Genomic DNA, 26372 nt, shown 5'->3' with positions numbered 1-26372 from the left:
GGCCTAGAGATCTCTGTATCTGTAGCCCCCTGTAGCACTGCTGTGGCTGTTGTGGTAATGGCATTTTGCCCTGGGTGTTGATTACTGGAATATTAGGAACCTCGCTGAATGTGTTTGTCCACAGCTTCAAATATTTAGTGTATATTTATTGCTACCAATATGGACTTAATTTGAACAAATAAACTGGCAGGAGGAGTAATTTACACCTTGAAGTCATCAAGTCCAACAACTTTTAATAGGTTAAATATAATTTCATTCTTCAAATTAATTCAGGTCGTTTCTCTGGGAGTAAGGGTGGAGTTCTAGGTGAATTTATGGGGAGGGAGAGAACCAGTTTTATTTGGTCTCTGTCATCTGCCAAAACTCAGCTTACTAACTGGGAAACAAACATAATGACATGTTGCTTGTTTGGGTAATCAGGAGCTTGGAGTCTCTGCTCCAGTCTTACTCTAAACCAGAAACTAGCCCAGACCTTTCACAGAGATGTTGTAAGATTCAGTGAATGACTACATACACTGGGAGCATCTCCACTGGGGGTTTCTGTTGCAGTGGTTATTTGTGCCCTGGTAAATGAAATGAGAGACAAGTGGACAGACCTGCTAAACATTCTCTATGCCAGACCTGACCAGTGACTGCACAATTAGTGTAGATCTGAGATGATAGCCGTAGATGCATCCTCAAAACACTGCAGTGGATTTTTATGAGCAAAATTTCTGCTTATGAGCTGCTTGGCTGATCACCTCTGATTTCTTTTGAAACTTTTGTGCTTTCTGTCTGTCTTGTGTGAAGAAAGTTAATTCCAAGCTCATTTAAGGCTGCTAGCTATGTAGGACAAGTTATTTTTGGATTTTGGATTTAGGGATTTTTTTTATACGGAACATTTTTCTGACTCCCTTGCTGCTGTGTTTCCCTTTGTAAGAATAACACTTGCCACGGTGTACGGAGCCAAATGTTCCCTTCTGAGTCCCTCGAGTTATCTACTTTTCAGAAGACAGTTATTGAACATCCCAGATGGCTTATTTCAGTAAAGCAGCAGTATTTGAAAACTGAAGAAAACACATTCACTGAGAACTAGCCAGCCCAGGGTATATTTGGAGCTTATTGCCCTGTTTTCCTCCTGCTGTTGGACTGTGAAGCCTCAGTGTACGATGTTTACATTAGTGTTTGTTAACAACATTTGTCACTCTCTTGAAAGGGATTACAGAGCAAGGCAATCTCAGTGCTCTCAGAGTCCACCGGGCTGTGATTTCTCACTGTTTCCTGGACACGTTTCTAAGTGTTATTTAAGTTATCTTTATAGATGCACAAAAATAGCTTTGAAGGGATGTTTTTAGAACATGTGTTTTCAGAAACTAAAGTTCAGGATGCAGTCCACAATGACTGCAGTAGTGTACTCTGCAGTCTGAGAGGGCTGTTGCTCTCCCCCTGCCCCCACAGCTCCTGTTCTTCTAGAAATGAAAGACAGAATTATGTTAGTTTTCCTTTCGGAGGCTCTGCCTTAATCAGGAACAGCTGCATTGTGAGAAGCTCAAACTGCTTCCTTTGTGTTCTATTATTTATTCTGAAGCCTTATGAAGATGTAAAAAACAAAAAAACAAAAAAACCAAACCAAACAACAAAGCAAAGCAAACCAAAAAACCAAATGAAACAACAAAACAAGCAAACAAAAGCCCCCTAATGCTTGCAGCAAACAAACTCTTTTTCAGATCCAAATGTGCAGGAAAACAAGAGGTTAATAAGATTCTGACACTCTACAAGAGCAAGCTTTTGGTATCCTAAGTACAGCTGATACTTTCTCCTTTTGTGTCCCTAGTTTTCAGTGATACAGGGGATTTTTCCTGTGTAGGTGCTGTATAATTTAAGATATAATAAATATGTAAGAAAGTATGGGGTTTTTATTGACAAATGTGACTGTGTTGAAAGAAATAGTTACACTAATCAAGCATATTTTGTGTCTAGGTATATTCTTTTATAATGGACATCCAATAAGACAGGTGGATGTTGTTGGGACAGTGGTTCAAACGAAGGAGCGAGATGCCTTTTATAATTACGGAGGTAAGGAAAATGTCTTTCTTTGGTCTTGCACTTATCAGCCTTTTATCTTAGTTACTGTTTGAACTGAAAGGTCTCCCTATGTGGTCATTGTGTATTCTTGAAACAAATGTGCTCTTATCCTAATACAATATATATCTATAGTTGAGATTACGTGGCAAATGTAGGGAAGATACTGTTTATCTCCACTTCAAAAATAGAGAATTAAATAGTTAACACAGAGTAATTGATTCATGTGGGGTCATGTAGCAAATCTTAATTTTGGGTGTTGCTTTGTCACTGGACTCTGCCACCTTCCTCTCCTATTTGCAGTACCTTTTGTCAGATGCAAATGTATTTAACAGTGCCCACAAATGGGAAATCACTTCTTCCATATTTGAACCTTAGAAATCCTTTGTGGCTTTTTGTATGTCTTGTCATATCTTGGAGCCACCTTCTAATAGCAGTCAGGAGCTTATTTATGTTTAGATGCACAAGAGTTTCAATAAATGAACTCAAGCATCATAGCACCAGTTCTTGCCAACACCAGCTGGGAGTTGTCTCCTCCGTATTGCTTTTCCCAGTATTCATTTATATTAACATGGAAACATCTGATTGTCATTTTGTTCAGCTGTCTTTTTCATCTGGAGAAAAAGCCGAGTGGAGCAGTGGTGATGTGGCAAATTTCAAAAGGTAGGGGGAGGTCACCTCACAGTACTAAGGGGGAACCAAATGCACAGATTCTATTGAAGTCCTTATGGCCAGTGTCTTCCTCTGCCATGGGTTTTCACCTGGTGGAGGTGAGTCACAGAGTGCCTCTCCTTCCCAGTTCCCTTGCTTGTAAGATTGCAGTTCCCTGACCCTCAGGAGTACTGTGAAGATACAGCTGATGAATTAACCAGGTCCCAGGTACCCCAGCATCAAACTGCTGCAGGGTAGCATTGACTGCAAATGTATTTATCACTTCATGAGAACAGAGGAAGACAGAATCAAAATGACCAAGACAAAACCAATTCTATGGGTAAGGGTTTTCCATGCTGCTTTCAGCATCAGTATAACAACTATACCTGTGGAAAATGTTTGACTGGGGCAGAAAGTAGAGGAATAGAAATAAAAAGAAACTGCAGAGTAGTAGAGGAATTAAGGCCTTAGATCAGCCGACCTTCAAGTGCAGCTCACAGTAAGCCTGGCTTCCTGCTGTCCTTTCACATCCAACTCCACTCTTTGTTCCCGCAGTTCCTGGTTTGAGTTTTCAGGCTACCTGCCAGGGTGCCCCTCCCCAGCCTGCCCTCCCTTTCAGGCAAGCCGACTCTGCCAGCACAAAACTGTAACTTCTTAGACAGTTTCCTGCTTGTAACTTCTTGCATCTCTCAGTTCAACAGACTCTGGTGAGTCACAGGGGTTGCATCAGTTGGAGTGCCACACACTGCTCAGGACTTGCTTACTTTCCATCTGCTTAAAAGTGACTTAAAAAGCAATTCCCCCTTTGTACTTTCCCTCTGACAGGGAACTGAAATGTCTTTGTGTCCCTGCCTTGATCCTTCCCCCTCATTTCCTATTTGTCTGTTTCAGAATACACATCACTCACTTTAAAGAATCTTAGGTCCTCTGCTGAAAACTCTAGAGCCAGAACTGATGACAAAATTATAATTGTAAAAAAGAGTTAGTTTACTCTTTCCTGGTTTAAAAAATAAAAATTACATGCTGTGTAATGTCTGATTTTGACACTTTGATTTGATTGTTTCTTGCTAATATTATGATAAGTTAGGAGAATGATATCCAATTAAAACATAGCTTTGATCAAGCTCATATTTTACCTAGTGCACCTTTCTGGCCTCTTTTGTTCCCTTTACTTTTTAACAAAACCAAATATCACATGTGGTTTTCTTTGTACTCCAAAACTGACTTAAAAAAAATTAAAAAATTCACCAGCATCTCAGTAGGTCCATGCAGGCCTGGCAAGAGCCATACCCTTTTTGTCATAAAGAAATAAAAATTTAGACAATTATCTCATTTAGCAGGTAGCCTTGAGCTACCCCTCAAATAATTAAGCAAGAATCAAAGAAACCAAAGCCAAACAAACAAAAACCAGGAAAAAACCCTCAGCAAACAAAAAGTAAACCCACAAAAAACCCAAATAAACAAAAGTTTAAACCCAAAGAGATGAGGAAGGGCGGCACAGGGAGCACAGGAAGTTTTCAAGAGTTTGTAGACCCCTTGTGTGTTTAAAATAGATTAACATTCTCTTCTCTAATTAGAATACAATCGTAAGAGTTCTCATTTATCTGTACTTCAGCAGTTACTTGTCTTTTTGCTCAGAGCTTTCGTCTATGAAATTGCAAAACTTTGTTTCAGGGCCTTACTCTGCTACCAGATTCCTTCTGTGGTCAAGTACAGGTCAGTCTCTCCAGAACTCTGTTTTCAGCTGTTACATTGAGGAGGAGGAGTCTGGCCTCCTAATCCTTCAGTCTTACTTGGTTTGTTTCCAAGCCCTTCTTAGGAAGCCTGTCTGTCTTGGTTGGTGCAAGCTGGAACATCTAGAAACTGTGGGAATGCAAGAGTGAAATGTTATCTGTCCTGCTTCTTGTTGCCATTGCTGGCTTGCATGGATGGCTTGGGCATGGCTTATGAGGGTTCTGCCTCCTACTAAAATAGTTGCTGTTTGTCTGTACCAAGGAGAGGAAATCCTACCAGCAGATTGTTATCTGTGCTCTGGTACAAAATTAAAGCTGCTGAAATAGTTGCAGACACAGCAGCTCAAAACAGAGAGAGCAGAGAGGAGTGTACTTTTGTGATGGAATTTGGAATTGCCTGCATCTTATAAGTGCTGTAAGTTTGCTAATAGGAATGTGCAGCTAAACTGCTTGGAAACAGGAAGGCAAAACAATAATTTGAAATTAGAACCCCAAACAGGGAGATTGTTTTAAAACATGTGAGACCATGCAAAGGCATTTTGCTTTGATGCTATGGTTCCCAGAGGAAATGACTGCAGGTATCAATCAGCACTTTCATGGTAAACATTGCTGTTATTGCAGGTTTCCATTTGTGAGGAGTGGAATCTCAGTCTTGGAGATGTTACATTCAAGAAGCAAGGTGCATTGGCTGGATGATCCTTGACAGACATGTAGTGTCTTTCTATTTAGAGTGTTTGTTGCACAGGCTATCTATATACAGTCTCTTGATTGATAGAAAATTGATTCTTCAGACAGATTTTAGCTTCCTTTGAGTTTTGTCTTTTCCTGCTGTCATCGACAATGCAGTGCCTGGAGCAGAAATCGTCAAACTTATTTTCATTGGTCACTGGCAGAACAGGAAGAACAGCTCTGTGCTCAGGAGAAGGTGTTGAGCCTTTTCAGCAGAGGAAGTGGCATGCATGTCACCAGCACCTACACTTACAGTTGGGAATTCCTGGCTTAGAGCAGAACCACAAGCATGCATATCTTCTGTCCTTCCTGCCTAGAGGAGCAGCCTTTCTGCTCCCTGAACATCATCTCATATTGGAAAGACCAACAGACTTTGAGCATAATATTGGCATGGAAACCAATGCAGCTGCACTCCTGGTTTATTCACATGGTTGTATCCTCAGATGTTGAAGTGCTGTTTCATCACTGTAACAGTAATGCTTCTGTAGTTTGTGCCTGGTTTCCTGTTTTAATTTGTCTGACTTCGGCCTTCAAAACTGATTCTTCTCCTGAACTTGTCAACAAGATTGAAACCCCTTAGTATCCAATATATGTACTGAAGCCTCGTAATTTAAATTAGTGTATGATCTTTCTTTGAGAATATACCTGTTACTATGCACATGAGCACATCTGGTGCTGAGCTACTTCCCTGTCTTGAAGCAATTGTGGAAATTATTTCAGATATGCAAGTAGAGTTTGGACACCCACTTACCTTCCAGACCAGTTGGAATGAGATGTCCTTGGCAGTTATCTCCCTACACGTTTATGTATCTTCACTTCTTGGAACATGGCTGCCTGCTTTCCTAGTCTGTAATGCTTGCAATTTTTTTTTGCAGTGGATGATAGTACTGGAGTTATAAATTGTGTCTGCTGGAAAAATCCCATGGTAGCAGAAACACCTTTATCAGGTAATTTATCAAATAAATAAGTCCTCTTTTGACTGTTTGCCTTTACTTATGTCTGTTTTAAATAATTTAGTAAGTGATCAAACTTGCAGAAGAGCAAATACTGCCTGGGCCATTTTGGGAATTTTCTATTAGTTTTTGTGTTTTGTTCAAGGATGATGCCAATAAAACTATTACATTATGTCCTGTCCCTGCCTTTTCCTTATTTGAGTAATATGAAATTTCAGTTCTATGCTGTGACATTGTTCAGAAAATTTGCCTGTTAAGGTTCTTTCTGTGACTTCATCTAGTAAGGAACTAGGCTGGAAATGTGCCACAACTTCTGTTCCAAAGTCAGTCCATTGACCTGCCCTTGTGGTTATGGTTTCAGGATTTATCCTTGCTTTGTTTGTATTCATATACTCCTGCTCGTACAGACACTGTCAGCAATGAACTTGAAAGTAGCTTCAAACACAGTGGGAGGATGCCAGCAGTCTTTTACAATTTGGGCAAGTCATAAATGTGCAGTAATTGTGCATTTGGAATTAATGTATTATTGCACTCACTAACAGAACAACTCGCTAGTGTCTGTCTGTCTCTTTGCTTTTTCTCCCACTGTTTCTTGTAGATGAAAGTACAGAATTCTTTCCACTTTGGATCTTCTTGGAAGCCCATGTAGTGGATTGACAACCCTAATATGGAGCTGATCAAATCCTACTGAAATAAATCTTACTGGTGTCATCTGCAGTGTTAGGAATGCATATTAATAGAACGGAGAAAGGAAAGCTTGATGTAAAAGTTAAAAACTCTGATGTCTGTGGAACAAGCCCATTTATCCAGACAGATAATTTGTACTTATATTTAACAATCCTGTGACAGGTGGTACAAATGGTCCCGACTGGAATGTAGAAGACAGCTCTCACTTTGGAGAGGTGATGATCTGGCACAGTTCTTCAAAAAAAAAAAAAAAAGGAGACACGCAATCAAATCAGTTTTGAAGAACTTGAATGAGGAACTTAGATGCATTAAAAGGAATAGCATGAAATACTGCTTGAAATAGAATGAGGACCAAGAGTGCTTTTCAGCCTTGTATTCTTATTTTACACATACATCAGTAGTGCTTGGATGGACAGTTTGCTAAGACTGTCAATTCATTTATTTGTACCTGCTAAAGAAAGCTCTTAGGGGGCAGAAGAAACTTTCTTCCAGCCTTTTGTAATTGTGATCAGGTATACTTGGAGCAATAATCAGGTTTTAAGTTATGAAGGATTTACTGTCCTACAAAGCTGCGTTATGTAAATGTGAAGTTCTGTCAAGTTGCATTCACCTCAATTGTATTCACCCCAGCATAGACATCAAATTGCATCACATGAATGCTTTGCCCCACCTCAGATGACTCATTCTTCTTTTGTATAAAAAGTTAAGCTAACTTTTCCCCTCTCATCCATCTTAGCATGATAAAAAATGCCAAAACAATTTCAAATTTATGTTTCAAATTTATGCAACCCGTCTATGACATTTTCAGTGGTAAATCAGTATCCTCTCCCTTTTAATATTTTCCCCAGATGAACAATTTAAATAAATATAACACAGTAAACTAATTTTGTCACCCAGAGGTTTTCCTACCCAGGACACATGGTGCCTGGGACCTTACCCTTTTTTAGTAATATGACTCCTGTGGTGCTTAGGTGGATGAATGGAAAAGGACAATTAATGCATTGACTTTAGTGCCTGACTCCCTTTCCCTCACTTCTTGCAGGTCATCCAAGCACACCCAGCAGTCTCAGTGTGTTTGAACAGCTGAAGAAACTCCAAGAAACAGTAAGCCAGAAAACCAAGCTGGAGATTGGAGATGTTGTCAGGGTCAGAGGTCACATCCGAACCTATAGGCAACAAAGAGAAATTCAGGCTTCGTGTTTTTGTGAGTGTTATGAATCTGGGTTAGCTGTAACTAAGATGTCTGAATCTGTGAAAATATCTGAGCTGTATGCAATTAATTGAATATTTTCCACATTATTTTCTGGCATCTCATTTTTCTAAGGATTTTCATCTGTATATCTTTATTTCAATTGTAGCAGCATAAGGTTAGAAGACACACTATGTAATGTGTGAGATTAGACTGCCTGTAAACCAGGCATCCCTGGAAAAACTGTAAAAGCTGATTAGCATGCATACAAGGATACTACACAGATACTGTGGTTGGGTGTCTGCAAGAGTGATTTGCTCTTCAGATTTCCCTGTGTTGAATTAGAGCAGCCAAAGCCTGTGGGAAGAGAGCTGCTGACCTTCTGTGTCCCACTTCACCAAGGGCTCTGAGGGCTTTGGAGAAGTGGCTGCTGTTTGCCACAGCCAATCCATTCCATGGGCAGGCAGCAGCATATGGGCAGAGTCCCACTGGAGCCTGGCTTCTCCTCAGCTCCCTGGCTCTGCAGGGTGAGGGAGAAGTGTTCCTCAGGCACAGATCTGCATGCAGGTGCTGCCTCTGTGTCTGACAGCTCTTGGAGCAGCAGGGCTCTGCAGCCCACGGCTCTGGGAGCTTCCAGTTACATAACTTCTTCTCAGTTCCATGTCTGTGCTGTTGGTAAGAGCTGGTTTTCTCCAGTGGGATCTTACAGAGATAATACTGAAATTATTTCTTTAGTGAAGAAAATCCTGTATTTTAAAAACCCTGTATAAGTCAGATAAAAAGTCTAGATTTTTCAGCTCTAGCTTAAATTTGCAAGGGAGTTCAGCCTTCCTTTCCAGACAGAAGATTTATGAGTGTATGCAACCCATTCGTGGGTTGGTAATAATACCAAAGAGAGCCATGCAATTCAAATAGCCTCCAAATTGCTTTCACTTTGGCCCAAATAAAGCTCCTTACTATGTGTAAACTTCATTTAATGGATAAAGGCTGCTGAAAGGTAAAATACAGATCATAAATTCTGGTTAAAAAAGTTGTCAGACAAAAGCATAATCTGTAATGCACCACAACAGGCCATTTTACCTCCTTGTAAACTGTAAAAGAAGGATTGGCCTTTGTGGTTTGTTTTTATAAAAACCACAGTGAACAAATTTTACCAATTTAATACTGGCTGTGAAGCTCTGTTGTGCTGCCTCAGGTTTGCTTGCTTAAAAAATTGTGTGGGAGTCCTGGCCAGGTCGACATGTTCTCACTGCCTTTCCAGATAAAGTGGATGATCCTGTGTGTGATATCCAGATTTCAAGAATGCTGGAGCTCCCCTGTCTCTATAGAGAAGTTTATGATAAACCTTTCAAGGGCCCTGAGGAAATACAGAGGTAAATGCAGTATGCAGAAGTGCTCCTGGGGCAAAGTATGGGATATTGTGATTGTTTACTTGTTGTAATAACTTTGAAAACAATAGAACAGGGCCTGACTGTGATTCAGACTGCATTCATACACAGTAGCAGACTGCTTTTCTCCCAAATATTTGGTGATACATACAGATGAGATACCTGTCCATAATCTGAGGAAAGAAATACAATGCCAAACTAAAGTGAATATTAGAAAGGAATTAAAATACTGTGTACAGACCTCTTTCATCTAGAGAAAAAAGATGGGATTTAGAGCAAGGTTTGGGACTGAGGTCAGCAGAGAGGATGGAGAAGTATCCTTGACTGACGTTGTTTTATGTGTAAGGTTGAGGAGCTATTCCACTGAAATGCTCTCCTGCCTTGTCAAATCACAAATCCATAACCTCAATAAGCTGAGTCAAACACCCTCCCCTGTACTCAGTTTCAGGGTAGCTGGATGCTTATTGGGAGGCCTGGTGGGTGTAGTGTTGTTTCAGAGAGTGCAGATCTTAGATTCACAAAACACTATCAGCAAATGATTGAAGAAGAACAGTTGAAAGTTTGTACTTATAAAAATGATCTGGTTTAATTAAGGATTTAAATTCAAATTGTTTAAGGACAGTAAAACATCCTTTGACCTTTGAAACCAGTCCAGTGGACTGACTTTATGTAATTGTTCTAAAACACATTTCTTACTTTTTGACATGTTCTGTGTATCCTTGTAGTGGCCTGGAGGGTCAGAATTTCTCAATCCATATGCTGTATGAGAAAGTGCAAGGCTTCCTATTAGAAAACAAAATTCAGACCTTTTACCAGCAGGAGTTGGAGACAGTTGATTCTCTGGTGTCTCTGATGGGTGTGCATCTACCCAGCCCCAGCTGTGAGGAGGTGAGTGAATGAACCTGTTCCAAGCTTTTAGTGGGGGGAAATAAAACCGTGTACTTTTTTAAAGCATAAACTGGCGTCTTCTGAGGATTCAAAAACCACCAGTGCTTGAGCTTTACACATTAATTATTTACAGAGCTTGAAGAAATCTTGTTACTTTGGAGATATAAAACTGGGCTGGAAAAAGTAATGTAAGAACATTCTGTTATTAGGGGTAATCTTGTGTTAGGGCTGAGCAATCTTACAGCCTGCAACAGCCACTACTTTATTTAGATTTGTAATTTGTAGCTGTGTCAGAAAAAGAGATCCCTTTAAGGTGCTTGAGTTTTTTGGGACAGAGCTTTGAGATCCTGGATCTAATCAGGAGAAGGGAGCACAAAATCTTTGTTTTGTTTCTCATTTGAAGCTCAATATATTAATAGAGATGCAGCTCTCAAGAGGAGGTTATGATGGGTGGATGAACAGTGCTCCCTGCTACATGTTGCTCACACTGGAAATCCCTAACTGTGAAAGGATGAGAAGGTGGGATTAAATTGAAATCAGTTTACAGGCAGTTGCATGTAACCAAAGTATTAAGAAATTTTCCAATTAGTTAGTAACCTCTTGATCAGAACGGGAAACAGAACAACACTCATTTTGTCAAATGGCTTTAAATTATTCTGTATTAGTTGGATAAATTAAAAACTAGATTCTCAACTTGTATGAAGTGATAAATTTCCACAAAGCTTACAGTTGCATCTTTTACCATGAAAGCAATGGCAGCTGGAACTTAAGCTGGAGTGTTGTGATTCATTTGTTTACTTTTTGGTTTTCTGTAGAGAAATAAATCCCTGACAGTCATTTTCACCCTGATTTTGAAGTGCACTGTAATGTTAAGTGCTATGTTACATTGAATTCTAATGTTTGTTTAATTCTTAAGAAACCCCAAAAAAGTAACACAAAAACCAGTCTCTTGCAGATGAGGTCAAATAATAATGAAAAGTAGCTCTTTTCTTGTTGGCCTTGTTGAACTGCTGCTGATAGCTGTTCTTGATAGCTGAGTTGGGGTTTTTTGTTTGTTTGTTTTGGTTTTATTTAAAGTGGTTGTTTTTTTTTTCTGGTTTGCTTTAAAACAAACATGGGGATTAGCACTAACAGGAGATATTCTCATTAGACAGAAAATTTTGCTAGTAGATTATCCAACATGGCACCTGGTACTTTCCAAACTAGCTGGAACAGTATTAAAAGTTCCCAAACACTTCATGTTAGAGGAAGTAGTGGCCATTGTGTCCAATACTGGAAACTTAAACGCTTCAGCATTTATAGAAAGACCAAGATAAATAATTTACAAAGCCATTTAAAGTAGGAACTGGTGCAGAACAAACACAGAAAGACTGAAAAAATCCCCCAAGAAAACTCAACCCAAACAAAACACCAACCAACCAAAAGAAAAACAACTCAAAAACCCCAAACCAAGAAAAATACTGTAGCATCAGTGTTGTTAGCAGTCATGAAGAGCTATCATAATAATTAGTAGTTGTTCCTGACCCTGATACAAGGATGTGAGTATGTGTCCTAGGAATTTGGGTGCACAGATGCTTATTTAGAAATTGCAGTTCTCCTTACTGTCCTTTACTATTAATTTCTTGCAAAGAAGGTTATCTGTTCTTGCATAAGAAAAGACCTGCAGTTGTCAAGTGGCGTGAATGCCTTAGGAGGAGTGCCTAGTGTCACCTTTCATAATTGGTAAAGGGTCAAGTACCCAGTTCTATCCACAAAAGGAAGTGTAATAGATCTGATTTCTGTCCCTCTTCCTTTCTTTTCTCTTCAGTAGTCTTTTGTTTTGCACTGCCCTCAAGCCAAGAGGATAAATGGTGCTGCTGATGTGGAACAATGTTACTTTGGGCCTATTTGGCAAGGCAGGAGCTACAGAGCCAACTCAGCTAATTAGGCCATGCCACAATATACACGCTTGTTCACTTCTTACACTTTTCCTGGATGTAAAAGGATGAGTTATTTAGATGTGTAGGTAATTTTTTTATCCCGATTCCAGTGTTCTAGAGCACAAGTTGCTGTTAAACTATTTGTTTGCTTTCTCTTCCTTTCCCCCTTCATCTCTTTCCCAACTTTTAAAGTACTTGCACGGTGTTCATCATAGTGGGAGGGTGTCTTCTCATGGAATATTTTCTCCAGGGAGGTGATGAGCTGCTGTGGAGTCACTGCAGTGGCGTGGAGCAAAGGGTGAAAATGGAAGGAGTTAGCTGGGATAGTTTGAGGTAGGCAGCATCTTTGTGTTCCTTTTCAGCATTACTTTGTAGCTGAGCCCTGTCCACATCCCATACACGTCCTACAATACCTCATTCCAGTCCTGATGCCTCCCTGGCAGTGCAGTCTTCTGCCTGTCTGGAATAAATTTCCCTCTAGCAGATGCATCTGGAAGAACTGAAATAATTTCCTCTTCTCAGACATGTACTAGGGAAAATTTAATTTTAGAGTCTACAGATGATAAGGAAGAGAATTTAACTGCTTTTAAAAATAGTTAAAAATTAACAAGTCTTTTATGAGTTGTAAAGCTACTGGAGGTTTAATTTGCATAACCAGTTCCCCATCTATCCCAAAGGTAGCCTTTTCCCTATCCCTTAAAACAAGTGATTTTTGAGTTTGGAGGGGTGGGTACCAGAAGGAAGACTACAAGTAAAACAAGAAAAAGTAATTTTGTGCTTAGAGAACTCCAGAGTGTACTTGCTGGACTTAGGCAATTATGTTTGGCAAATGGACAAGCCTTTGGTCCCATTTTTAAAGAAAGCTACATGTTAAGTGGATCCATCCGCATTCTCCGCTGAAATGCTTTAAACCAGCCATTCTTGATTAACAGTATTTCTGCCCTTCTGCCATGCATAAGCTATAGTGTGTGCTATTTTAGTGCTGCCGTTCCAGTTTGTGAATGTCACTGCCTTGGACGCGTAACTTGAGTTGCGCTTTCCCGAGTGTGCTGTTTGTACTCCTCTTGATTTGAATATTATCTCAAGGTCACCAACGAGAAGTAGTTAAAGCAGGAAGTTTTGTAGTGTTGTTCACACTGTCTGTGTCTACCCTGTTCATTGTACTGTAGGTGTAACACAGTTCATTGTAACTTCTTGACACAGTGTCTTTGTCTTTCTGCCTCTCAAGGAAGTCTCACCACTGCTTTGAATATTATTTAAATATTTTAATATATTATTTAAACATTTTTAAAATATTATTTCAAATATTACTTGCTATAATAAGCTGCAAAACTTATTATAGGACTTCAGGACTGACACATCCAGGATCACTATTACTAAAATTGTCACCTGCCTAAGCCCAGGATTAAACATTACATGAGAAAATGCAAAAGGTGATTCCATGAGTAGAATCACATGTGTGGTTATACCAGGAAACTTTAACACCATCAGGGTGTGATTCATAATGAGTCAAAGGTTACATAGCTCCAGTGTTTTGAACAGACTCACTAATTCCTTTACCACTTCATTTCTTTGACCTATTATTGATTGTACAGAGAATCTGTCTTATTTTAAAGATCTGAGAATAACTGGTTGTACAGCACCAGCCCATTAAGCTGTGTGAGGCCTGTCAGATGGAATATATTGATTAAAGTACCAACTTAATTCTGGATACATAGATTCTGCTGTTGGCTTTGCTTCAGAGCCCTTGGCCATTCTTGGGAGTGAGGGGAACGATAGTGAAATTATTATTTAATAGCTGCTTCTGTGTTAGGCTACACACACACACGCACACACACACACAATGTGTTTTACAAAAGGGGTGACTGATTCTTGAATGCTCCTATGTTTTGGATGTACAGCTTAATTTATTTGAAATGGACCCGATTTGGAAGAGAAGAGTAAGACCCTGCTGTTACTGCTTCAGAGAATCTGAAATGGTGCACCCTGAAACTAAGGCATGCCCAAGGGGGGCACTTTGCAAAAGGAGGTGTGAACACTGGGAGAGGTACTGGGGAGAAGTACTATTGACTTGTGCATTTGCAGGATGAGATGCTGGAGTTACTTTGGGTGGACCAAAAGAGCAGATGAAGCAATTTTAGACTGTGTTGACAAAGAAATTTAATTGTAGCTTTACCCAGAGGAACGGAGAGGAGGGAGCATGTTTTAGACTACTAAGAAAAAACCCTAAATTTTTCCTGTCATTTTATAGTACTACTAAACACCAATAATACATAATATTTTGTATTAATATATAACATGGTACTATTAAAGTGGGCAGGAGCCCTATTTTGGTTTTCAGGAGCAGTCCTTCTGCCATGAAGCCCTTTTCTGTGGATTCTGCAGCACATATGAGAGAGTGCTGATATGGAGCAGCTGCTTACTTATAATAAAGCCTCGCTGCTTTCACTCTGTCAATGCCTTGACTTGCATTCTTAGTGATTCTGTTTCAGTATCCATCCAGGCTGAGCTGTGTGTCAGTTCACACAGAGTCTGTTTTTAATTATCTCCCTTTTCTGACAGGATTTCAGTGGTAAGCCAAACTGAATAATTATTGTGCTTCTTTGGAAATATTTTTATCTTTTTTTCTCCCCAAATGTTTGCTTTCACATTAAAAATTGATCAGAATCTTGAGTTGGTTGCTTTGCTAGCAATTTCTTACATTCTTGAGGATTTATTACTGCATTTGAGTGAGAGGCAAAGTCTCTTCATTTTACATATGGCTGTGAGAATGTGCTTTTCTGTGAGCAAATACTCACATTTCACTTCCTGCTGCATTTTATGTTTGTTTCTTCAGTTCATCAGAAGAGGCACAATGAGGAGAAATACCTTAGTGTTATTAATGCTACGACTGGAACAGTGTCCAGATGCATGGCCAAGTTTGTAATTAGAAGTAGAGTCTGTTATTATCCAGATTGGTGCTATGGTGGACAAGAGGACAGACAAGGTTCAGGCACTGAATCCTTCAGCCTGAAACAGAGGAAACTGAACTGAGAATAAGAGCCATTGTTCTGTGTTAATTATCTTGAAGTATTCAGCAGTTATTTTTACTGGTGATTTGAGAGGAAAAAGAGAGTTAGCTGTTGTGGGACAGAGAGATGTGATTATGGCCTGTTGAAGTCCTGAGGGTTATCTGGAGGAACAGGAGGGAGAAACTTGTGATGCATGCTAACACCAATATCCCTTTTGGATCCCAGAACTATTCCCAGTTAGGTACATCAGCTTCCAGGCTGTTGGAGTGTCACTTGAGAACTGCAAATGCATTGAATGAATGTTTTGTGAGGAGATATTCTTCCTTTGCTCCTGTGGTGCCCGTTTCGCATATTCACGTACTTTCTTTCTAGTTCATGATGATTGCCTGCTTCACTCCCAAGGCTCTGAGCTGCTCCTGGTGAGTGAAGTAGGATATGTGAAGTCTGATATTTTTGTTCAGAACAGGGTGGGAGCATTTATGGTGATAGTTGAAGGAATGGCTTGGCAAATCTTGCTCTGGTTGCTCTGGTGTGGTTCTAGTTATCACATGGTGGTTTGTGGGAAGCAGTTTAGCTCCCTTCTCAAAGAAAACCACAGGGAGAACAGTGTGCTCCCAACAGATGAGAAAACAGCAATTGGGGAACTGAAGCAGTCTGTGTAGATAAATGGGAGGTTGAAGGACACAGTAGGACAGATGGAGATGGAGAAGATTAAATCATGGTCTTGCTCTTATCTACACATACTTTCCCTTCTCCAAGAGTAATTATTTCCTTCTACTTCCCTAGCTGTCATTCCACTCTCTTAGCTCTGCTTTACTTTCAAACAAACCCTGCTTTTCCCTGTTTTTTTTCCCCCTCCCCTTCCTTCCTTCTACTCTGTTAGATGTGTCCCAAACACAGAACTCTGTGTTCTAAATAACCTCAGTTATGGACTTCCAGACACATTGTTCTCCTTTCACAAAAGAACTGATTTCCCACCTACCCTCAAAACTGAATCCTTTGTTTCCTTATTTCATATGCTTATCTTAATTTCTTGCATGCTCTTTATCCTTTCACTTCATTAGGCTGTAGAGAAGCTCTTGAGAGCATGACCAGAATGTTTGTAAAAAATTGGAAACAAAGGGAGCATGAAACAAATGCTGGTTTTGTCAGTTTTCTCCTCTCCCTGAAATCAGGAGATGGGAATCCAGTCCTCAGCACTTGGATTCCTCCTGAATATCACCTTACAAAATACTGATTTTCCTACCTTCCTACCCTTATTACCAGGAAAACTCTGAAAGTGAACAAAGCTTGATTAACAAAAAAGTCAAATGATCTGCAGGCATCACAAGAATATTCCAAAAAAGATTTCTTGGTGCATCACCAAATAGCTGCTAATCACAAAGAAGGCAGTTTAGAGATTGTGGTTCCTCAAGATTCTGGTGTTTGGGTTTTGTTTAAAGCTCGGTGATGTTGATTATTTCATACATAACAGCTATGATTTGTGAATTACTAAATGAAGAAAAATGTGTAACAAAATTCATGTTAAAGAGGATCTGAAGTCATCTTCTTCTTGAAAGCATCTGGAGCTTTTGCTGGTAACTTTGGCTGAGCTGAGATTTCTCACCATCTGCTTCATTCCTTTCTTTCCATCCAGGTGAAGTCAGAAAATAGCTCCAATTCCAAAAGGATTCACAGTGTTTTTAAGGAAGTAATAAAGATGCTACAAGAGAAAGGAGTGGTTTTCCAGAAACCTAGCAGTTCCAAGGACTTATACTATGTAAGGAACTGAGCTGTGGTTGCAAGCAAGTTCAGTGGTATGACTTTCCTAATCAGTAAACACAATAAAAATATTGCAGAAATAGTAGAAATGTTTCAGAAAGAGCAGCAGGACATCCAGGTGCTCCCAGTTTACTCAGAAGTATTTTCTGCAGCTTACTTCACTGTTGATTGTACCTCTGTATCACCCACTGAGTTGCTCCAAGTTCTGTCTGTGTTCACTGGGCTGCCAAACTGCTCTGATCCAGCTTAGCTCACTGAAACCTGGGGCCTGGGACAGTTCTCCTTATCCAAGTGGGTCAAAGCTTGCTGTTCTGCTGAGGCAGTCACCCTCCTTTGGGTCAAACTTAGTTGTATCATGTTCTTCACCTAACTCATGGATGCTGCTAATAGTAGTAAAAATATTGCCTGAAGATTTGATGTCCATTATTAGTCTTGGAGGCAGCATAAAATGCAGAATGTAATTATGACAGCGTTAGCTTAGAATACACTATGTCAGTGGATTGTTTTTCAACAGCAAGGCCAGTTTCTTCTTTTTTCTTCAGGTGACTGACCATGATAAGGAGCTGTTTAAAGTGACTCTTGATGTGATTAAAGAAGACTGTCGAAAACCCAGGCGTAAGTAGCAGAGGGATCAAGCTCTGATGAGCTGGTGCTGATACACTGATGACAATATCTCCTCCTGCTGCTGGATTGGATATGCTGCCTGTCCTCACCCTCGAACTTGAGCTGTTGCTGGTGTAGCTAATCAGTATAGCTAAAAGCAGGAGTGCAGGAGCAGCTTCCTGTGAGCATGGAGAGAGAAAGAGCAGGTGTGCACAGCAGGAAGCAAACTTCTCCAATCTGAAATAAGCAGCCATTATCTTAGATCTGTATCTTTTGAGAATACGAGGATTTTGGGAGGAACCAAATGTAATGAAGTCAGGTCACCACCTAGCAGGTGTTGCTTTGCACTCTGGAGAAGTAGCAAATCTTGCTGGTTCAGTTTCTACGGGGGAGTTGACACAAAAGTGACCATGCAGAAAGGTGAAATCCCTGCCTCCTTTAAGTCAACAATAAAACTTGCTTAAGTCAGTAGGATAGTCTCTGGAGATTTTAAGCTCAGGTAGAGCTCAGATGGTATTTCTTTGTAGTTAAGGATTTCAGTCGAACAAAATCTATTTCTTTTCAGATAATGGGCCTAGGATGGCTTCTGAGTTATCCCTGTCCCTCAAACTATTGTGTCTTATTGCCAGAGTGATAATTTGTGCTTGACTTGAATGTGTTCTAATTACACAGGTACATTGCTGTAGAGTGTCTTTCAGTTCATGGGATAGAATGTGTCAGCAGGGATCACTTGCTGCCCGAGTGCAGCTATTTGTGGGACAGAATGTGCTTTAGTACAGAATAAATGACTGACTGGAACATAAGGCATAAAACCTTAAACTGCTCATATCCCTATACTATCATATCTACAATAGCACTTGTAGGACCTGGAGTATGGTGGTTATCCTGCAGTGAAAAAAAGGCTAAGTAAGGCAAAATCAAGTTTGAGTTTTAGCTGTCTCTCCTAAGTGGTACAATTGCAGACAAGGACTTGGGAGAACAGGTTACTACTGGGCATGCAGGTTAATATGGGCTTGTTTGCCTGAGGGTGTTTCAGTGCAACAAATTGCTGTATCACATTGTTTTTTATCCAATTAACAAATATCATTTCTCTAAGAGTCAAAACATTCCTTTGCTCATTTTAGCATTTACATCAGTTAGTTCTCCTGGTAACCTGCTTTTTTTAATATAACTATGCTACATCAAGGCCAGGATCTCTATACAGTTGACAGAGGCACTGAGTGACTGCCTCCTATTTGTTCCCTTGTGCATTGTCACACTGGTCAAGTACTCTGTGATCCACGGGAAGTCGGGAAGTTCTTTCGGTCAGGAAAGTCAACAGCAGAGAGTAGTTTGTAGATCAGTCACAGAAAAGACTTTGAAGAGTCCCGAGTCCTCAAAACCATGTTTTCCATAATAAGCAGTTTAAAATTAGCAAGTGTTTTACAAACCCTCTTGTTGTCCTTGAAGCTTTCCCCCTACTTAGCTGCCCGCTGTAAAGAGGACGTTTTCCAGGTCCTTGTCCCTTTGCTGGTTTCCAGAAGGACCATTTCAATGCCCTGGTCATTGGAAGCAAAGCCAAGAAGCTTCAATCGAAACCAGCAGGCACGGCGGTATTTGTTGTCCGGGGATGATGCAAGAGCGCGGAGCTGAGCGCGGCTGCCGGCCCCCCTCTGCCGGCGGGAGCAAACAGGGTCATGGGCATTCACCTCTAGGGCTTTTTCTTGTTTGTTGCAAGAAATTCCTACCCGTTTTCCTCCAAGAGTAACAGTAATCTTCCATGACAAGAGGGATGATTTATGATAAATCAAACTCTTCTCTCCAATGAGTTACTCCTCTGCCAGTTTTCCAGGCAACGCCTTGCCCCATTGCTGTACTTGTGACACATTCCCAGGCCCAACCCAGCTGTCTGAAACTATTGTACAAATTAAAAAAAAAAAAAAAAATCTTGCCTGCCTACTCAGAACAGCACAAGCCCTGATCTGTAATGTGCCTACATGACAATCCTAGTCCTTGGCTCCACTTATAATTCCTGATCTTAAATGTGCTCATGAGAGACCACTGTGGGCCCATCTAGAAGCTTTATATAGCCAGATAGCACATTTTGACTCCAGACTGAACTGTAAAATGGATTTGGGTTTTGGTTTGTTTCTTTCTTTGTTTTAGAAATTTTCACTGTTTCTCTGTTTTATAAATTTTAGGCTTCAGTCAGGCTAATGGTAGAGAGGACAAAAACCAGAACCACGTGAAGTTAAATTTAATATTTCAGAATGTAGCTTATGTGAGACATCTGCAGTGAGAAAATGGTAGTTCTAAAACTCTGTCCCTTCTGATGTTGGTTGTCAGGCAGGACAGTTAATCACAGCCTGGCTTTCCTCAGCTGCTGGACAAAAGCAGGAACCCAGGATGTCAGTGAAAGAGGGACAGGAGTGTTTTGGGGTTACTTAATCATTGTACACACCTGCAGCTTCCCCAAAGTGCCATTTTCTACCAGCATGTAGGGGGAAAGTACACACTGTACTGTTAGGTAACACTTGAGTCATTAATGTAATTCATTGAGATTTAAGTTTCTCTAGATCAGGGATGGGCAATTTGACCTTCTGATGACAAACTTATGACAAACGCAAAGTGCAGCTACCCATTTTCTTTGCAACAACAATCACTATGACCAGGCAGAGGCATTGTTCTGTTCTCTGCAGTTATCTCTCCCAGAGTAGTGGACACATTTTTGGCTATTGGCCACAAAGGTCTTTTTATCATGCTGGATACTTCTGAGGAAGTATTTCTGCCTGATTCACAGCCTAAGCAGAATTAAGCTGAACTCTTTATTTACTTCTGTCTACCAGTGACTTTTCTCAGCAGGTTCTAAAGCAGGTCTGGGGCTCAGCAGATTCTAGAGTAGAGAATTAACTAAAGAAACAAAAACCAACAAAATATAGGGCCTTCCGTGGCCCATGGCAGTTTCTCAGTACCCTTATCAAACTTGGCTTGCATCACGTGAGCTAAGGAGAAGGAAAATAATTTGTGCTGATAAATCTGATTTATGTCTGTTTTCCATTGTCAGCTGCTGAGGAGAAATATGTTGTGGACTGGAGCACTTGGGGGACTGGGAGCTTGCAGCACTGATGATGAGTGGGGTACAGGCTGTGTTGAGGAAATGATGACTGGGGCATCTTGAAACAGTGCCCCACCTGGCACAGAATAGATGTGTGCAGCCATGAAGGACCTCTGTGCTTGCCCCTAGCAAAGGGGATTATTTTAAACTTTTGTTCTCTTGTACACTGCAGAGCTAGGTCCACTTAAAAGGAGATAAAATCTGATACTGATGGTTCCATGACTTTCTACTCCCATAATTGTCTGGGGGGTCTGCAGGGTAGGGATGGGATCGTATTGAATGCAGTTGCAGTGCAGCAATTTTTCCACAAGATGCCAGCGTTGGGCCAGCGGTTACAGGCCCTGGCCACGCACCTCCCTGCTGTGCTTGAGGGTTGTGAAGTTGGGTCTCAGTAAAATTACTTTCATTTGGTTCCTTCTGAAGTTGCAAAAACTGGATGGCCTGCACAGGTGGAGGTACCCTTACATTATTAAACTCCTCATCAAGTTGTACTGAGCCTTGTATGTTAAAAGTTGTCAAGACTGAGTTATCTTTCACCCTCATTACTACTGTTACAGCCCTGACACTTCCCAGAAAGGTCACTGAGAACACTCGATAATTGGAGAACTGTAGGCCCAGACAGGATCTCTTTCTTCTGAATATACATGTCTGTTTCTGTATCTAGGGCTCCGGGATTTTTCATGATTGATCTGTATTATGATAGTTCAAAAGAGACAGTTGGACTGAAATATTTCTTCCATGCCTGGCTGCATTTTCCTTTTTTCTGCAGATGCTGAAAAAGGCTGCCATTTCCTTCATGTGCTGAGCTGTGTTCGGCAGAGCTGCTGCCCATCTCTGCCTGAAGTGGTGATGCACCGTGTCTTGGAACTACTGGAGAGTAACAGTGATGTTGTCAGCACTATGGAAGGATATTTTATGGTATTTTAAAGAGAAAAGATAAGAAAGAGAGGTTGAGAGACTGTGAGAAGCTGTCATTAGCTGGTATGATCTAGATAGTAGATAAAAAAGAGCCTTTTGATTCTCCAAATGCTATTTTTGTCCGGCTTCAGAAAAATTGTTCAAATACTTGTTTTAATATTCTTCCTGACTTCCTTGCTATTCCTAGTGAAAATGGTATCAAACTCATTCTGGACAGTCTAATCTAGCAGGGAAAGTGGAAAAGAAACTGTGCTCTTGGAGTAGGATGAGACATTGACCATCCTCACATCTACATCCAAGGCCTAAAGAAAAGTCACTGCTAAAGATCAGTGTTTAGAGCAGTGGTCATCTCAGGAGATATTTTTCTGGCTTAATGATGTATCTTGCTGGGTTTCATGTGGTAACAGCTGTGGCTCTTTCTTTTTATGTGAACTTGGTAACACCTAGAGAAAGGACACACAAACAGAAGGATTTGCCTGTCCTTCCTGGCAGTGCTGGTGCATCTTTGTCTGTGAATATCTGTTCCTCAATCTGGACAGCTTTCTCACTACTGAAGCAGTCCTCACCATTCTCTGTAATTCACCCTCAGGAACGGGGTCCTGCATCCCCTGCCCAGTGGTTGTCAAGCATGTCTGCATTCCTCCGCATTCCCATCTGTGCTACTGATGTCTGTTGTTGCAGTTTCTCTTCAGACCAGAAGTCTCAAAATCAGCTACTGTTTTGCTGTTTCAGTTGCTTCTTAGATCACAAATGGTAAAACAGAAATTCGATGCTTTGGAAAAGAAAATACAGAAGCCATTGAGATCCACTGTAATCTCCTCTGCCAGTTGCTTTTTGTGTCTTTTATTCTTTGTCACTTTTGTGGTAAAATACTGCCCATATCTGTGCTTGCAGAAGAACACAAGGCATAGATGAAACAACGTTGGCCTAAAGAAGGTTACCATGCAAGATGTTTGAGCTGGAATAATTGTAACTCTGTTATGTGCAACAGTTAAAAAGCAAAGTTGTTCAATATTTATGCTTAGAGAGGGCTTGCTGCTGCAGGGGCTTGTCTGTTTAATTAATCAGTTTAATTTATGGTGTGGAGGTGAGACCTTTAACTTGAAAAGAGTACAAAAGATTGGATTTATCCTTTTTTCCTCTGCACCTTCCCTGTAACAGTTGAAACAGCAGACTCCCAGGAGGCAGCTGTAGTGGTAAAGCCCTATATAAGGATTGACATAGCAGGGAAAAATAAACCATATGCATGAGGAAAGCCAGTGAGTAGCCCCATGTGTGCCAGCTCTCTGGTTTTGTTATATTATCTGCCTCACTCCAAGCCCTGGCTGCAGTGAGATATAGGCTAAGAGAAAGGCTTGACAAAATATTTGGCATTTGCATTCAGAGGCCCTGGAAAACTCTGGCCTTAAAGAGACGGTGAGTTTGTTTGTAGTAGAGAACTATGGATGAATCATTCATTTGCTGTGTGTTCCCTACTTGCTGCAGGACTCAGTAGTTGCTTTCCTCACAGATTTCCCTACTCCTCACATTGCTGCTCTGCTCTGAGTCAGGTACCTTCTAGTCAGATCTTAATATAGGCCCTGAACGGGAGCTGAAGGGATGTACCTAAGCAGAAGGAAATAGAAGAGGATTAAGGAGGAGTTGTAGAATGTTTGTTCCCCGCTCCGTCCCCACGCCCTAAATATCTCTGTAAATCAGGGAAAGAAGGCAGATACTGAGTGAAGTGCTACTGAGGCAAATTGAAACTTTAATTTATGCCTCTGAGAAGATCTGGTTGGCCACTGGGGAGATTTGCTTTTAAATTCCTGCTCTTGTTGATGAGTTTGAAGTGATGTTTAAAAACAAGGCTATCTGTGGAAGAACAGGCTTGGAATATGGATTCTTAAATTAAGATTCACTTCAGGAATTGCCCACAGTCAAGAGTACATATGGTTAAGTTGCTTATTTGGCATGAATTTGAGAATATTTTAAAGGAAAGTATGAGGTGTTTCAGACCATGTGGAAGAGCATGGCATCTAATTTACAAGACTGTTTTGGCCATTTTCTTGAAATGTTCTGTATTAGCAGAAGCTTATTTTGGTGGGAAAGGATTAAAGGAACAGTGCTAGCTCAATGGGAAAGGTGATCTCCTCTCTTAAGTTAGAAGAAAGACCCAGGTTCTCCTGAGGATGACAGCTGAGTGTGTGGGCTAGATAAGTTTGGGGAGAAAAAGAGAGTTTGGAGATCATGTTGCTCTTTAGAATCTCTTCATACCAAAATAGGATTACATCTCCAGCTTTGCAGTTTGTATACTTACACGTGCAAATTCTGTTGCCTCCAACTCTGAGGCTGCACTTGCTGTGTTTTAGATGTAAAGTTTGCCTAAAATCCCTGTCCACTGATTTTCTATGCTTGGAGGTAGAAAGGGCAGACACTTGTATCTGCATCAGTCCTGCCCCTGTTGCAGTTTAAAAGCACTGAACAACTGCAAAGCCTCGGAGATGAGGTGGAAGGAACTTATCTCAGGAAACACAGGTAAGTTATACTGGAAAAAACCTGTCCCTGGAAGTTTTTTAGTTGATCCTTGCTGGGAATGCTCAACTCTTGTCGTGGAGGGTGTGTTCTGATGGTGTTTGTTCCCTAAGAACAGGAAAAAAGAGATTTTTCTCAGATGAGTTGTCTCAGGGAAGTAAGATGAATAAACACGAGGGAGCCTGTAGTTTTTACAAGAGTGAAAGGTTAAGCTGAAGTTAATGGAGGAGCCTAGATTTAAGCTACACAGATTCTGATTGTCTCTACAGAATAGTTGTGTCTTAAGCTTGCATGCTTTATTTTTTCCACAGGAGCCACCCAGCCCAGGTTAACACTTACTCTGGTTGACTGCATTCCCTCTTGCACAGGGAGTGCAAGATGCATGTGCCTGCACAGCAGTGCCCCAGGAGCTGTGGGAGCACAGAGCTCACTGTAGGCTGATTTACCCATTCACTCAGTATCTCTACAGTGTGCTTCTGTGACAGCAGTCTAGACATACCCATGTTGGTATAAGTCACCTTTATGTAAGTCAAACTACACACACTAGGGCTTTTACTGCAAATAAACTGTCTCTCTGTTTAAAGATCATATCCTTAACCAACAGAGTCATATCATGCACACTGTTAAAATTCTTCGACCACACCTACGAAATATTGTGCAGAGCATTCAATGAAAGCATGCTTTCTTGTTTTGTTTAATTTGAAAACTCATTAGGCAACACAATTATTACTGGTTTATTAAAGGACTTAGAAGGTGGCACTTTAAAGTAAGACTGACAAGTGAGAATTCATGTTGTAGAACTGCTTCATGGCCAGTTCCAGTTTCCATAGCAACAGTTACGGCAGTAAAAGGTAGGTGAGGAAAATGGAATTTTTATAAACAGTCAGCATTTCTACGTTACGTTTAAAAGGTAAGTTTCCATAGAAATGCAGCACCTGAGAACAAAAATTACCTAAGAATCTCAATATTCTATTATAGCAAAATGCACCGTGTTTGCTTTTCTGGTGAGGACACAAAGGAACAGCTTTACCTTCAGTCCCTGTCCTCTGCTTATGTGAGAGAAGAGATGAGGTTGCTTCATACCTCAGTTTCCCCCTTCTGTAAACTGGGAATAATACAACTCCCTGTGTACATCATAAGCTTTTTTTTTTTTTCTTTTTTTTTTTTTTTTTTTTGTAGTCCTAGTCATTAAAAGCTCTATGGGAGCCATTAGAAAAAAACTGTATGGCTGTGTGGGAGAGAGTGAATGGATAGATGCTGGAGTGGGACTTAGGAAAAGTCGTTATTAGTACTAATAGCTTTGCATTTTGCTGCCTCTCTTTCCATGCATGTTGTTTTGCTTGTCTTGTCATCTTTGTCTCCAAGGCCTGTGAGGCAATTATGGTCTCCTTGTTTTCATTTGTATCATGTTTTTTCTGGAATCCTGTTTCCTCTTATGACTTCTTAGATGACTTCATAAAAATGGAAATCCAGATCAACGAGTTCTGAGTATTCTTGTTCTGAAATCGCTGGGTTGTAAATTTGGACCCATGAGGATGTGCATTTTACACAACCTGCCTGGGAAATGAAGCTTTACTTTCAAAATAATAAATGACCAAGTTAAATATTGGCGACATGACTAAAAGCTGTTACTGTTTTGGATCTGTGTATACTTGTGTATTCTAGTGATGAACAACATAAATAGGACTTCTTAATTCATTATTCAAAGTGGGAATTCATCAATGAGCAGCCAGTGAGGCATGGAGCCACACAGAGAATTACAAGACAAAGTACTGGAAATCTGTTTGTCAAAGAAATGCTGTTTGGTTTACTTTGAGAGTAAGCTGATCCTGTGGGGAAAAGATGTGCCTAGCAAAGATTTGTATCTTTACACTTACCTCTAAATGGGAAAGGGAGCAAGTTCAGATCCCATGGGCACCCTGAATTTTGAAACTTCCTGTCAGGGCAGCGCTATGTTCTTTACTGCTGTCTTTCAGCACAGTCTCCAGTCCTCCTGCCCCAACCCTCCAGGCTAGAGGGGAAAAAAAAAAATCAGCCACTAAGATAAAAGAATAGTTACAATAATTGGTTACCATCCTCCAGGAGTCCCAGCATTACAGCAACATTTTTGTGGATCCTTGTGGGCAGCAGGGAAATGCTGAGCCAAGGATCTTGGGTTTCATTCCCAGCAATACACCCTGTCAGGCACAGAGACTTTCTCCCTAATTTCTTTCATCTATTCCTGAACTCCACTCTCCCCTCTGACTCGATTCTTGGGCTCTTCATTTCATTTACAG

General features: G+C 40.6%; 1 protein-coding gene across 4 annotated transcripts in view; it reads left to right on the top strand.

The window, feature by feature from the left end:
• STN1 (STN1 subunit of CST complex) overlaps positions 1-25700 on the top strand; it is a 41658-nt gene extending 15958 nt beyond the window's left edge. For 3 of the 4 annotated variants that reach the window (XM_038139986.1, XM_038139987.1, XM_038139988.1), the window contains exons 3-11: positions 1960-2055; positions 4387-4428; positions 6050-6121; positions 7857-8018; positions 9265-9376; positions 10117-10279; positions 16846-16968; positions 17513-17585; positions 21437-25700. In XM_038139986.1, coding sequence (XP_037995914.1) covers positions 1960-2055; positions 4387-4428; positions 6050-6121; positions 7857-8018; positions 9265-9376; positions 10117-10279; positions 16846-16968; positions 17513-17585; positions 21437-21594 — 1001 coding nt within the window. In that variant the 3' untranslated portion in view covers positions 21595-25700. The remainder of the gene's footprint in view (positions 1-1959; positions 2056-4386; positions 4429-6049; positions 6122-7856; positions 8019-9264; positions 9377-10116; positions 10280-16845; positions 16969-17512; positions 17586-21436) is intronic. The other variant, XM_038139989.1, reaches the window with a different exon arrangement.
• Positions 25701-26372: the final 672 nt, after the last annotated feature.

The sequence above is a fragment of the Motacilla alba genome, chromosome 6 (assembly GCF_015832195.1).
Source record: "Motacilla alba alba isolate MOTALB_02 chromosome 6, Motacilla_alba_V1.0_pri, whole genome shotgun sequence".
Taxonomy (NCBI): Eukaryota; Metazoa; Chordata; class Aves; order Passeriformes; family Motacillidae; genus Motacilla; species Motacilla alba.
This window is presented reverse-complemented; position numbering and strand designations above follow the sequence as displayed.